Raw genomic sequence first — 13,562 nt, 5'->3', positions numbered from 1 at the left:
GGACCATATTGAATTCTGTAGACCAGGAGACAGTCTCTAGATTGCTCTGAGAAACTGTTCCAAAGAGGCAAGGGAGGAACCGGGGTACATGTATGAATTTTTTTGCTGGGAAAAACAAACAAACGTGTAATCAAACATAGAAAGATCACGGCATATCACAAAGAACAGACTTCTCAAGTTAATGATTTTAGTGCTTTCCCTTGTCTGAGATGGTGCACCGATCTAGAATTCCCAGGTGGCGCTAGTGGTGAAGAATCTGCCTGCCAGCGCAGGAGATGTAAGAGGTGCGGGTTCCATCCCTGGGCCAGGAAGACTCCCTGGAGGGGAGGGCATGGCAGCTCACTCCAGTGTTCTTGCCTGCAGAATCCCAAGGACAGAGGAGCCTGGAGGGCTATAGTCCATGGGATCACAAAGAACTGGACACACGCAGGGAGTCATTGAAATTTTTCCCTAGATTGCATCTTAACTATCTCAGGACCAAAGCATGGAATGTTTCCTGTTTTTCTCCATTCTGAATTCCCGTTAGTGGGCTCTCTTAGGAGGCTTTGCAACTGCAGTAGCTGATGGCTTGATCCCTGTTGAACTGGAATGGCAGGTGACCTTTTTTTCTGTTTAGACAGCTCAGTTTTAGACAAGTTAATGTTTGAATGCATATGGAATATCCAACAGGAGAAACTGGTTAAGCTCTTAGGTCTGTACGTGTGTAGTTTGGGAGTTACTGGCTACAGGTGGTATTTCTGCTGTGCTAAATGAAATCACCAAGTAGTATAGACTGGGAAGGGATCCAAGGTCTGAGCTGGGAGCCACTCCAGCCCTCAGAGGTTTGAGGACTAGTCTCTTGTGAAGAACTCTGCAGTGGGGTCGCCAGTGGGTAGGAGGACAACCAGGAGCTGCGGGTACCTGGTGACTGACCTCGGGGACAGTGAGAAGAGTTGCTTTTGGTCGCTCAGTCATGTCCGGCTCTTTGCAACCCCATGGACTGAAGCACACCAGGCTTCCCTGTCCTTCACTGTCTCCCTGAGTTTGCTCAAACTGATTTCCATTGAGTTAGTGATGCTATCCAACCATCTCATCCTCTGTCGTCCCCTTCTCCTCCTGCCCCAATCTTTCCCACCATCAGGGTCATTTCCGAAGAGTCGGCTCTTTGCATCAGGTGGCCAAAGGATTGGCTTCAGCGTCAGTCCTTCCAATGAATATTCAGGGTTGATTTCCTTTAGGATTGACTGGAGGGAAGGCTCTAAGTAGGTGGGTGGGTGGTTGAGATGTTTGCAAGTTCTTTTCTGATCCTTTGTTTTGGGAAGCAGGAGTGGGCTTATCCTTGGGGGTGGAGGGTGCTGGGTGGGATGGAGGTCTGAGAAGCAGGGAGGAGAGTGAGGAGGAGGACCAGGGAGATGGAGCTTGACTGCTGGGGGCACCAAGGCTTCTCCAGGTTAGTGGTCAGGAATCAGAGCGTGGCCAGGTGTGTTGTATCTCATCCTTGTTCAGCTCCAAGGAGACGGACCTGGAGTCAGTAGGACCTTAGAAGTGAGCAGCATTGGCCCCAGATAAGGAGGGCAGCCAAGCAAGTTGAAGGTACATGTGACTAACTGTGGAGTCGAAAGGTTGGTTTTGGCTCTTTGATATCATCTCAGTGTTTCTCTTTTGGGCTCCATCCAGTCTCTTTATAGAACTACAGTGATTTTTTTTTCACTCTGGGCTGTTCAGCCACATGCAGTTTTGTTGAAGAGCATTCCCTCCAGTGAGCTTTGAGGTGGTGTTTTGTGGGTTTTGTTTCATATCCTGCTCATGTGCTAAGTCCCTTCAGTCACGTCTGACTCTTTGGGACCCCATAGCCTCTTCTGTCCATAGACCACCAGGCTCCTCTGTCCATGGGATTCTCCAGGCAAGAATACTGGAGTGGGTCGCCATGCTCTCCTCCAAGGGATCTTCCTCACCCAGGGATCGAACCTGCATCTCCTGTATTGGCATGCAGGTTCTTTAGCACGAAGAACTCCCTGGGAAGTCCTGCACATAAGCTAGTATAAAAGTCAAGCAGTGTTGTTTCAGTCTGGGAATGGCCAGTTCCCCATATGAGCTCACACCTCACCCTTTGCAAGTCCACCTCCATCCCCGGCTCCTCAAGTCGGAGTGTTTCTTTCTACTTGAGTGCCGTCCGCTCTGGTCTTCCCTCCTAACTTGCTAATAAACTCCCGAGGGCAGAAAGTGTCTGTCTTCCTTTGCATGAAGCACTTAAACGTCTGGTGCCGACTCACCTTCCTATGTTCCTGTTCGGCCTCTGCCGTGTATGGGAAACTTCCAGGCCACTGATTCCCAGTGTGCAGCTTAGTGTCAGGTTCTGTCCTGTCCCGTCATGGGATCCTGGCTTCTCTGCCAGCCTTGGGAGGACTGGCCCAATGTTCTTTCTGAGAAACCTCCCCTGGGTGGAGCTGGTAATCTTGGTGAGGGCTGAAATAGGTGAGCCAGACGCACCTCCTCCAAGCGGGGTCCTTTGTCCCAGAGGATCATGGAAACACGAGCTGCCCATCTGCCTGTAGGCCCAGGCCTCTCATAAAAATAGGCTTGTTTGGACACCAAGGGGTTTTCCTTTTTATACAGAAAAGAGATGCATTCTTGAATATAACTAAATTTATTTATTTTTAATTTAAGGGTAATTGCTTTACAATACTGTGTTGGTTTCTGCCACACATCTACATGAATCAGCCATCAGTTCAGTTCAGTCACTCAGTTGTGTCCGACTCTTTGCGACCCCATGAATCGCAGCACGCCAGGCCTCCCTGTCCATCACCAACTCCCGGAGTTCACTCAGACTCACGTCCATCGAGTCAGTGATGCCATCTAGCCATCTCATCCTCTGTTGTCCCCTTCTCCTCCTGCCCCCAATCCCTCCCAGCATCAAAGTCTTTTCCAATAAGTCAACTCTTTGCTTGAGGTGGCCAAAGTACTGGAGTTTCAGCTTGAGCATCATTTCTTCCAAAGAACACCCAGGACTGATCTCCTTCAGAATGGACTGGTTGGATCTCCTTGCAGTCCAAGGGACTCTCAAGAGTCTTCTCCAACACCACAGTTCAAAAGCATCAATTCTTTGGCGCTCAGCTTTCTTCACAGTCCAACTCTCACATCCATACATGACCACTGGAAAAAAATCAGCCATAGGTAGACCTATGTCCCCTCCCTCTTGAACTTCCCAACCCATCCCACCCCTCTAGGTTGTTACAGAGCCCCAGTTTGAGTTCCCTGAATCATACAACAAATTCCCATGGGCTCTCTCTTTTACTGTGGTAACGTGTATGTTTCCATGTTACAGGATGCATTTTATTTTGTAAAGTTGCTGATAAAATTTGTACAGGCAGGAGGCTAAAAATATTTTAGTGCAGGGCGACATGTGAAGACCAGTGATTCTAGATGGAGTAGGCAGGAGTTTGAAGGAGAATGCTAATAGAGTGAAGGCGGGAGGAGAAGGGGACGACAGAGGATGAGATGGCTGGATGGCATCACCGACTTGATGGACATGAGTCTGAGTAAACTCTGGGAGTTGATGATAGACAGGGAGGCCTGGCGTGCTTCAGTCCATGGGGTCACAAAGAGTCGGACATGACTGAGCGACTGAACTGAACTGAACTGAATGGAGTTTGCCCTTGTATCGTGACGAGGGGAACAAAATACTCCATGACAGTCCAGGTACAGAGCACATTCCCATCTGTCTGTAGTCCAGCTCAGTTCAGTTCAGTCCCTCAGTCAGGTCCGATTCTTTGCGACCCCCAGGACTGCAGCACGCAGTCCAGCTCAGTATTTATTTAACATCTGATGTTTGTTCATCACCTCCTTACATCTGTGGGCAGATAAGATGTAAGGACCTTGCCTTCCAGGAGCTTACATGTTTCCTGGTGCTGAGTGCATGCTTGGCTCAGTACTGACTTGCTGAGAGCATTTTCAGTGTTGGAAGCAGACTGGTTCCCCAGTAATACCTGCCAAGTCTGTGGTGTTGGCTTCAGTGATACTGGAACTCAGATAAGGGAGAGCCCCAGGCTGGGCGGAGACGACTCCCCTGAGAGGCAGGACTTAAAGGATAAGGAGGATTAGATGGGGAGGGGGGTGTGGACCGAGGGCTCAGGTGTGAGGAAGGAGGAAGGTACCAGAAAGAGGATTTTGGATTTGATTCTCTAGGCTGGGAGCATGGCTCATGTCCCTGCAGTTTCACTGGTCCCTTAGAATCTCTGGGAACGAGGGTGAATCCAACCATCCCCATCCCCAGAACTGCCCTCCCCCGCCCCGCCCTGTTCCCCCTCCTCTCTGCCAAACTGGAAGTGTCATCAGGTCCCCTCTTGTGTCACCTGCTGTGATCTCTTGATGATGGAGCCCGAGGGCCTCCTCTGCTGTTAATCCCACTCTGCTATTCATTTTCTCTGCTCCTTGTAACCCTGTAATCCCCGCCCCCACCTCTGAGTTCTCAGGCCTGCCCAGACTGTTTCTAAATCACAAAATGTAACCATGTTAGTCCTCTGCTTCAAAACTGGTATTCTCCACCGTCCACAGGACAAAGTCTAAACTTTGTACCTTTGCAGCCCAATCTGGCCGAGCCTCCTTTTTCTGGCTGTGTTCTAGGTCTGAGTGACCATTTAGGAGAAGGAAAATGATTTTACGGTAAAGTATTTCAGATTTCCCATAGCTCGTGGTGCTAACAGGATGGACTATTCAGAAGCACTTGGGACATACGAGGCTGACAGCTGTTCATAGCTACAGCACAGAAGCAGATCATGGTCCCATACCACCAAGGAAAAGTTCAAGTTCAACTATGAGTAGTAACTCATATTTGAAAAAAATAACAGAAAGATAAATGACCTTTGGGGAGAATTTCCACCCAAAATGGTAAAAAAAAAAAAATCCTTTTAAAATCTGGTGCTCAAAGAGATAGATGGAAATCCATTTACAGTGCCCAGTAGAGGAAATGTGAAGGGGTGGGCAGGCATATATGGCTCCTGACAGATCCCATCCGGAAACACGGAAGCCACAGGTAAGGAAGCAGGATTTGAGTGATCACAGACCCACCAGGCTCATCTGCACAGACTCCTGCGTGGCTTTGGGGCCCGAGGCCCTTGTTGGCCTTCCTTGTTGGCGCTCTGATTTAAATGGCATTTCTTGGAGGTCAAGTTAGATGCTTTTTCGAGCACATGGGAGATAAGAAGCCAACCCAGACACAGCTGGGAATCGACCACATCGAGCATGTTTCAGAAATGGAAGCAAACAAGTAGTTTCTCAGAGGACTAAACGAGGGCAGAAGCAGAGGAAGAATCTGGAGTTCTGGGGCAGCGATGGCGGTTTTAACAGGGGAGGAGGGGTGATTGCAGGCAACCCATGAAGAGGCAGAGTCCTCAGTGACCTTGAGCCAATGGCGTGTGTTCCCAAATGCCCTCATGGGGTGCAGGCCCCTGTGACCCCCTCTTCCTCCCGAGGGCACATACAGCAGAGGGGGTGAATTAAGCCGGGACCCAGAGTTTTACCAAACTGACTTGAATCCGTCCTCAGCGTGGACACTCCGCACATACTTGCGTACTTGCAGCAGGAGGTGTTGCCAGGATTAGTGGCTGGTGGAGCTGTTCCTCCTATGGGGAATGAAGTCGCCTCCTTCCTGTCTCTGGGCGGGGGCGGGGGGGGGAGAGGGGGGTTGAGGGGTGGGAAGGGAAGCAGGGCCGCCCAACAGAGCGGGAGGCCACCCAGATTACCCCACTGTCCTGTATGTCTTTCTCTTAATCGTCCTGAGGAACGGCGGGTAGTCTGAGACGCCTGAATTTTGTCTTAGTTCCCAACTGTTCTGCCCCATATAAAATACGGATAAGCCCTGTTCCTGGTGAGTTCCTGCAGTCAGTTCGTCCAGAAACCAAGCCGTTGGTCCCAGGGAGAACAAAGCTGCAGGAAGCACGGAATTCTCTTACACCTTCTTGAAAATGCAAGTCATGTGGCCTGGAAAATACTTTTCTCCCCTAGTGAGCTGCACCCAGGAGCTGTGGAAGAGGCAGCTGAAGTTATTCCAAGAAAGCGCTCTGAGTTTGGTAATAAAAGGAAGTGATATTTCGCCCCTGCCTCCGGGCTGGACTCCTGGGAGCGCACGGGGCCAAGAGGAAACGGCTGGGTGTAGGGAGATCACTCCCGGCTCTGGGCCCCCCATACACGCAGCCCTGGGCGCGCGTGGGGCTGTGTGCAAAGATCCCCAGTGCTGAATGCAATGTGATGAGTAAGAGGATGCCAGTTGGTTTGAGTGCGGTAGATCAACAAGAGCAAATATACATACAGCGGTGTGCAGCCTGCCCGAGTTCGTGGATGCTTGGCTGGCAGCTGCTCCTGGGCTGGCCCAGGGGCAGAGGGAAACCTGCCCAACTTGACACAGCAGGTACCTCCCCTCTGCTGGTTAAGAGGACGCTTTTGGAGCATTTTCTTGTGACATGATCAAATAGCCCGGAGAAGGTGAACTGCGAGGTAAAGGCGTGAACGCAGCGATGGAGAGAGCTGGGGACCAGACCCCCGGGAACCCCGAGCCATCCTCCCTGGCGACTCTGGGTGACCCACAGGTGACCCTGCTGACTGTCCACAAACGGTGGTCCTTCAAGAGGAGCCCTGGGATCGGGGGCTCCAGCAGGCCGGTGATTTCAGAGGAGGAATGCCCTCCCCCATCAGAGGAAGGAGAATTTTCACAGAAGGTTTTGAATGGATCGGAAGAGATCAGTTCCAAGCAGGTGAGTGGTGTTGCAGAAGGGCTGACAAGCCAGGAGGGCTTCTTATAAAAGTTCCAGGTTATAGATGGAGATTTCCTGCTTGTCTTACATCAGAGGGGCCAGTAGAGTGGCTCTGGGGTATGGAGTGAGCCAGGAGCCCAAGGGAACTTTCCAGAGATTAAGTCCACGGTGGATAAAGCTTGGGTTTTGTTGCTTCTTACTTTCAGGATTTTTTTTTAAGCCTCTGTGGTGAACAAGTTTCTCAAAATGCAAATCAGACAGAAATGGATCTTCTCCCTCTTTTTATTTATTTTTAACACGTGTACCTTCTTGTGTTAATCTTCGCATTTCAACTAAATAAGCATTTTGAAAATGTTGCTGCCAAGTGAACCTGCTCTTAAACAAATGGAAGGTTTGTTAACCCAAACGTCAGGTCACATTCAAAAGCAGGGCAGTGTGACTAATGTTTTGTAAAAATGGTGCTTCAGTGGTATTTCCAGGTGGCACAGGTGGTCTGTGTGGGGTTCTTTTCATTGCCACGAGTAGATGGGGAAAAAAATGCTACTACGTAGACATAAAGGGAAGATTTCATATGTCTTTTGCTCCTTTAGGAGTTATCTTTGTTTCTTCTGGTGTTGTTTAAAAAGTCTGTAAAACTAAAGGAGATATTGTAAGTTGAGATTTTTGAAATGAAAGAGGTTTGTGTACATTGAAGATTTATGAACGTCCATTTATGCAGTACACAGTGAACTTTCATATTTCTAGTTGAATGTTGTAAGACAGGAAGACATATTTTTTTTTTTTGTAAAATGCTTTAGAGCTTTTCTTTAAAGTGTTCAGACTACTACTTGACAAAATTCAACTTATGTCTGAGATATTTGAATGGGAAATAGTCTAATGACTTTTGATGGCCACTTCTAACCTCATGTGACTGGGGAAACAACCAGAACCTGACTCGGGAGCCCTTCAGGAGGGCCAGGCTAGAGGCCAGGGTGGAGTCTGTGGCTGCGAGAGTCAGGTTAGAGTCTGCACCCTTACTGGGCTGTGGGATCTGGCAGGTGAGCTTGGACTGCTCCAGCTCCAGATTCCTGGGATGAGAAGTCTTGCTTCCTGGGTTGTGAAAGCACCTTGTCGAGGACTATATACACTCACAATGGTATTGTCCCTACCAAAATGATCCTCAGTGGGATTCCTAACTCTGGAGATGTGTTTGGTGCACTTTGAATGTCTGGTGGAACTGTGTTGGCCAGTTAATGTTTCTGAGCACAGTTGCAGCTTTTTTTTTTGTTTTCCTGAAGCTCTGATTATAAAAGTTAATACCTGTTTATTATGCACAGCAAATTTAACATGAAGCAGCGGAATATAGAAAACTATAAAGACTTAAAGCAGTTGTATGCTTCAGCCATTTTGCCACTACACATATGAACATATGTGAGTTTGTGTATGTGTACAAAAGTATTACATACCTTGTATTTTTTATACTTAATATTTTGTGGAAATATAGAAAGATATATATATATATAAACATGTATATTTGTTGTTTAGTCACTAAGACTCTTTTGTGACCCCTTGGACTCTAGCCCGCCAGGTTCCTCTATCCATGGGACATATTTATCCATAATATAATTTGAATTAACTATCCCCAAATGGGGGAAATTTGTAGTAGGTTTATGATGATTAAAAACCAAAGTAAACGTCAATTACAGTTGAGTACTGGTTCGCTGTTAACAGTGTATTGACTCAAAGTCTGTTATAAATCAAACTCTGGATCTACTTGAGATAACTTCCAGTACGTGGTGTACTGGAAGGGACTTGTCACCTCCATGTCATCATCGTCTTCTTTTAGCAGACAGAAAAGCTGAGATCAAGAGGTTAGATAATCCGCCAGAAGGGTTGAATCCCAGCTCTGTCTGAGGACAGGCCCCTTGCTTTTTTGTTGGGACAGGGAAGTATTAACATGCTGGGTGAGATAGTGTTTGAAAACCCTATCTTCTTCTGAGTATTGAAGAGTGCTAACATAGAGTGAACAAAAAGTTACCTTTTGGGCAGTGCATGGTTCACAGAAGATGCAGGTAGCTGCTCTGAAGAAAGCATTTCAAAACTGTGTTTGTAGTTAGTGGATTTGTGTACTTTTTACGTTTCTTGTAAAGTGTAGATAGAGTACGTTCTGTACAATGTAAAATGAAAACACGTTGTTGAGCAAGCCCTCGGTTTCTTCTGTTTTGCAAAGGCATAACTGGTCAGAACCGAGCCTGGAGGGGCCACCCCTGCCTCCACTTTGTCAGCGCCTCCTCCTCTCGCTGGTGTGAGCGGACTGTGTGAGCGGAGGTTCTCGAGTACCCCGCCACAGGCACAGCCACCCCTCCAGGAGCATGCGCACCAAGGAGAAGGCGGTCTCGGCGCCCTGGCCTGGCTGTGCTAGCCCTGTGTCCGCAGGCCTCCCCGGGTCTTTCTTTGCTTCCTCTCAGGCCCGGGACAGTGGCCTGGAAAGGAACAGGCTCCTGCCTCTGAGAACCCCACTGAGGAGCTGTGGAAAGTACAGGCTCCTGGCCCTCATTCCAGCTGGAGGGTGGTGGGAATTCCCCTTGGCACTCAGATCTGCCCGCCCAGCCTCCTTACTCCTTGCCTGTGGCCAAGCTTGGCCGCTGCGTTGCTCGTCTTTCTCTTCCATATCTGACAGTGTATTAGTTGACGGTGAGCGAACTCTTGACTCAACGAATACACGAACCGGAAGTGGATTTCTGTGGCCGGAGAAAGGAGTGGTGTTGCGAACACTGAACTCGTTGACGACTGTGATGAGGGTGTTGGGTTGTGGGCCTGACCATTTTAGAAAGCAACCTACGGGATTCTTTTTGTTTTTAAGGATTTTTTTTTTAACCTGTAGATTTTTTTAAAGTCTGTTGAATCTGTTACAATATTGCTTCAGTTTTATATTTTGGGTTTTTTGGTCACAAGTCATGTGAGATTTTAGCTCCCCGATTAGGGACTGAAGGTGCACGCCCCTCACTGGAAGGTGAAGCCTTAACCACAGGACCACCAGGGAGGTCCCAACATACAGGATTCTGTGCTGGGTGAGAGGTAGTCAGGCTGGTTTTTTTGTTTTGTTTTTCTTGCTTGCATGAAACCAAGACGACCCAGCTGGCACAGGTGTATCCCAGCTAAATAAAGGGGAAAAAATGGATGAAGTGGGTGATCTAGTCACTTAAAGAAGTCACTAACAAATTGTCATGGAATCGCCGATAGCAGTACTACAGTGGTACGCACTTTTCTAGGGAACGTGTCATTTTATTTCCTTAATTTTTTCCTAAAATTAGTATCTACAGGATGTAAACATCAGTAACAAAGTATAACAGTGTGGTTTTCTTCCTCTAGAAAAATAGGATATAGTATGTGCTCTTATACAGGTTTACTTCTCCCCTTTAATCTATCATGGATAGATTTCCATGGCAATACATGTAAATTCACCTTTTAAAAAAAACTGCATAAAATTCTTTTGGATGGACACCTTATGTAAACTGTTCTGTACAGAAGAATATTTAGATGGTTGCCATATTTCAGTATGGAGTATAGAAATGGACATTTTCATGGCCCTATGGGTCTATATGATGAAATTCCCAGAAGTACTGGGACAGGGGCACTTAATATTTTGACAAATAGTGCTTAATTCCTCCCAAAAAGGTTGTATATGTTTATTTTTCTACCACTAGTAGTTGAGAATTCTTTTTCCCAATTCTCTTTCTTACTGTATCGTCAAAGTTTAAATTCTTTTTCCAGCCTGTTGGGTGAAAAGTGACAGCTTATTTGCTTTTGCTTTTTATTATTATATTCCCCCCTCATTCTTTTTTCTCTCGGTTTTATTGAGACATAATTGGTGTATTAGTGCTGTGTATAAGTTTAAGGTGTATAGCATAATGATTTGACTTGTATTGTGACATGAGCACCCACAATAAGTTTAGTGACATCCATCATCTCTTTTTTTTTTTTTAAGGGAAAAAATTTTTTTTCTTGTGATAAGAACTCAAGATTTACCCTCATAGTAACTTTTGTACGTACTATACAGTAGTGGTAGCCTTTCTTTTCTGTCTGGGCCACCTGGGAAGCCCTGTTAACTACAGCCATGGTGCTGTACATTGCATCCCTGGGACTTACCTTGTAACTAGTAGTTTGCATCTTTTGACCGCCTTCGTCCAATTCCTCCTCCCCCCAGCTCCCTGCCTCGTGTAACCACAAATCTGACCTCTTTTTCTGAGTTTTTTTTTCTTTTTGTTTTAGATTCTGCATGTGAGTGAGATCATACAGTATTTGTCTCTCTCTGATTTAGAATAACGCTTTCAAGATCCATTCGCGTTGTCACAAATGGTGGGATTTCGTTTTTGTTGGCTAACTAGTTTTCCATCCTGTATGTATCCCACACTTACTATATCCATTCAGCTGCTGATGAGCACTGAGGTTGTTTCCATGTCTGTCATTGTAAATAATGCTGCTGTGAACATGAGGGTGCATTTCATGCATTGGAGAAGGAAATGGCAACCCACTCCAGTGTCCTTGCCTGGAGAATCCCAGGAACAGGGGAGCCTGGTGGGCTTCCGTCTGTGGGGTCGCACAGAGTCAGACACGACTGAAGTGACTTAGCAGCAGCAGCAGCAGCAGCAGCATAGTGTTTTCATCTCCTTTAAGTAAATACCCAGGAGAGGAATTGCTGGATGAACAAAGCTAGTGGAGGTGACAGAATTCCAGTTGAGCTATTTCAAATCCTGAAAGATGATGCTGTGAAAGTGCTGCCCTCAATATGCCAGCAAATTTGCAAAACTCAGCAGTGGCCACAGGACTGGAGAAGGTCAGTTTTCATTCCAATCCCAAAGAAAGGCAATGCCAAAGAATGCTCCAACTACCACACAATTGCACTCATCTCACACGCTAGTAAAGTAATGCTCAAAATTCTCCAAGCCAGGCTTCAGCAATACATGAACCATGAACTTCCAGATGTTCAAGCTGATTTTAGAAAAGGCAGAGGAACCACAGATCAAATTGCCAACATCTGCTGGATCATGGAAAAAGCAAGATAGTTCCAGAAAAACATCTATTTCTGCTTTATTGACTATGCCAAAGCCTTTGATTGTGTGGATCACAATAAACTGTGGAAAATTCTGAAAGATATGGGCATACCAGACCACCTAACCTGCCTCTTGAGAAACCTATATGCAGGTCAGGAAGCAACAGTTAGAACTGGACATGGAACAACAGACTGGTTCCAAATAGGAAAAGGAGTACGTCAAGGCTGTATATTGTCACCCTGCTTATTTAACTTTTATGCAGAGTACATCATGAGAAACCCTGGGTTGGAAGAAGCACAAGCTGGAATCAAGATTGCCAGGATAAATATCAATAACTTCAGATATGCAGATGACACCACTGTTATGGCAGAAAGTGAAGAGGAACTAAAAAGCCTCTTGATGAAAGTGAAAGAGGAGAGCGAAAAAGTTGGCTTAAAGCTCAACACTCAGAAAATGAAAAGATCATGGCATCCGGTCCCATCACTTCACGGGAAATAGATGGGGAGACAGCGGAAACAGTGTCAGACTTTATTTTGGGGGGCTCCAAAATCACTGCAGATGGTGACTGCAGCCATGAAATTAAAAGACGCTTACTTCTTGGAAGAAAAGTTATGACCAACATAGATAGCATATTAAAAAGCAGAGACATTACTTTGTTAACAAAGGTCCATCTAGTCAAGGCTATGGTTTTTCCAGTGGTCATGTATGGATGTGAGAGTTGGACTGTGAAGAAGGCTGAGTGCCAAAGAATTGATGCTTTTGAACTGTGGTGTTGGAGAAGACTCTTGAGAGTCCCTTGAACTGCAAGGAGATCCAACCAGTCCATTCTAAAGGAGATCAGCCCTGGGATTTCTTTGGAAGGAATGATGCTAAAGCTGAAACTCCAGTACTTTGGCCACCTCATGAGAAGAGTTGACTCATTGGAAAAGACTTTGATGTTGGGAGGGATTGGGGGCAGGAGGGGAAGGGGACGACAGAGGATGAGATGGCTGGATGGCATCACCAACTCGATGGACATGAGTTTGAGTGAACTCCGGGAGTTGGTGATGGACAGGGAGGCCTGGTGTGCTGCGATTCATGGGGTCGCAAAGAGTCAGACACGACTGAGCGACTGAACTGAACTGAACTGATAGTAGTCCTATTTCAATTTTTTAAGGAACCTCCATATTGTTTTCCATCGTAACTGTTAACAGTTTGCATTCCTGCCGACAGTGTACAAGGGCTCCCTTTTTCTCCACATCTTCACTAGCATTTGTTATCGCTTGCCTTTTTGATGATAACCGTTCTAACAGACACTGTTGCAAAGGCATACAAATCGCCAACAGATGCACATAAAGGTGATAAACATCACCAGTCCTCCGAGAAATGCAAATCAAAACCACAGTGAGATATAGTGCACCCAGTTTCTCAGGAAGGGTTCGAGTTTTTTCCTCATTGTGGTCAAGGGAAAGAAACTGGCAGTAAACGGTCATTGGTGTGGATTTTCCCGGAAAGTGCACCGTCAGCACCAGGGCTGGCTATGGCCCTGAGGCCAGAGGTCAGGCCGGAACCCACACAGCCCAGGCATACTGTCCTCTGCTGTGTTTGAAGTAAAATGCCTGAGTTCGAGTTTGTTTTATCAGTAGATAAAATGTAAATAATTCTCACTGGGAGCTCTTTCTGAACCTTTGTGAAATAGCGTTAAAGGACAGTTTGAAGGGATTGGAGTGGGGATGGGGGAATGTGTACATGAGTTTTAATAATTAGTTCTTATCAGTAAAATGGTTGAAAATAATGAGTTCCCTGCCTACTTCCCTGGACT

The 13,562-nt window shown here is 46.6% G+C and overlaps 1 protein-coding gene across 1 annotated transcript in view; it reads left to right on the top strand.

Moving 5' to 3' along the window:
- Window positions 1-6,491: 6,491 nt before the first annotated feature.
- The window catches only part of ATP7B (ATPase copper transporting beta), a 49,345-nt gene continuing 42,274 nt past the window's right edge, over window positions 6,492-13,562 (top strand). Inside the window, exon 1 of the mRNA XM_052649907.1 lies at window positions 6,492-6,728. Within this exon, the coding sequence (XP_052505867.1) occupies window positions 6,492-6,728 (237 nt within the window). The remainder of the gene's footprint in view (window positions 6,729-13,562) is intronic.

The sequence above is a fragment of the Budorcas taxicolor genome, chromosome 12 (assembly GCF_023091745.1).
Source record: "Budorcas taxicolor isolate Tak-1 chromosome 12, Takin1.1, whole genome shotgun sequence".
Classification (NCBI taxonomy): Eukaryota; Metazoa; Chordata; class Mammalia; order Artiodactyla; family Bovidae; genus Budorcas; species Budorcas taxicolor.
The sequence above is the reverse complement of the archived record's forward strand: the minus strand, read 5'-3'. Positions and strand labels throughout refer to the sequence as shown.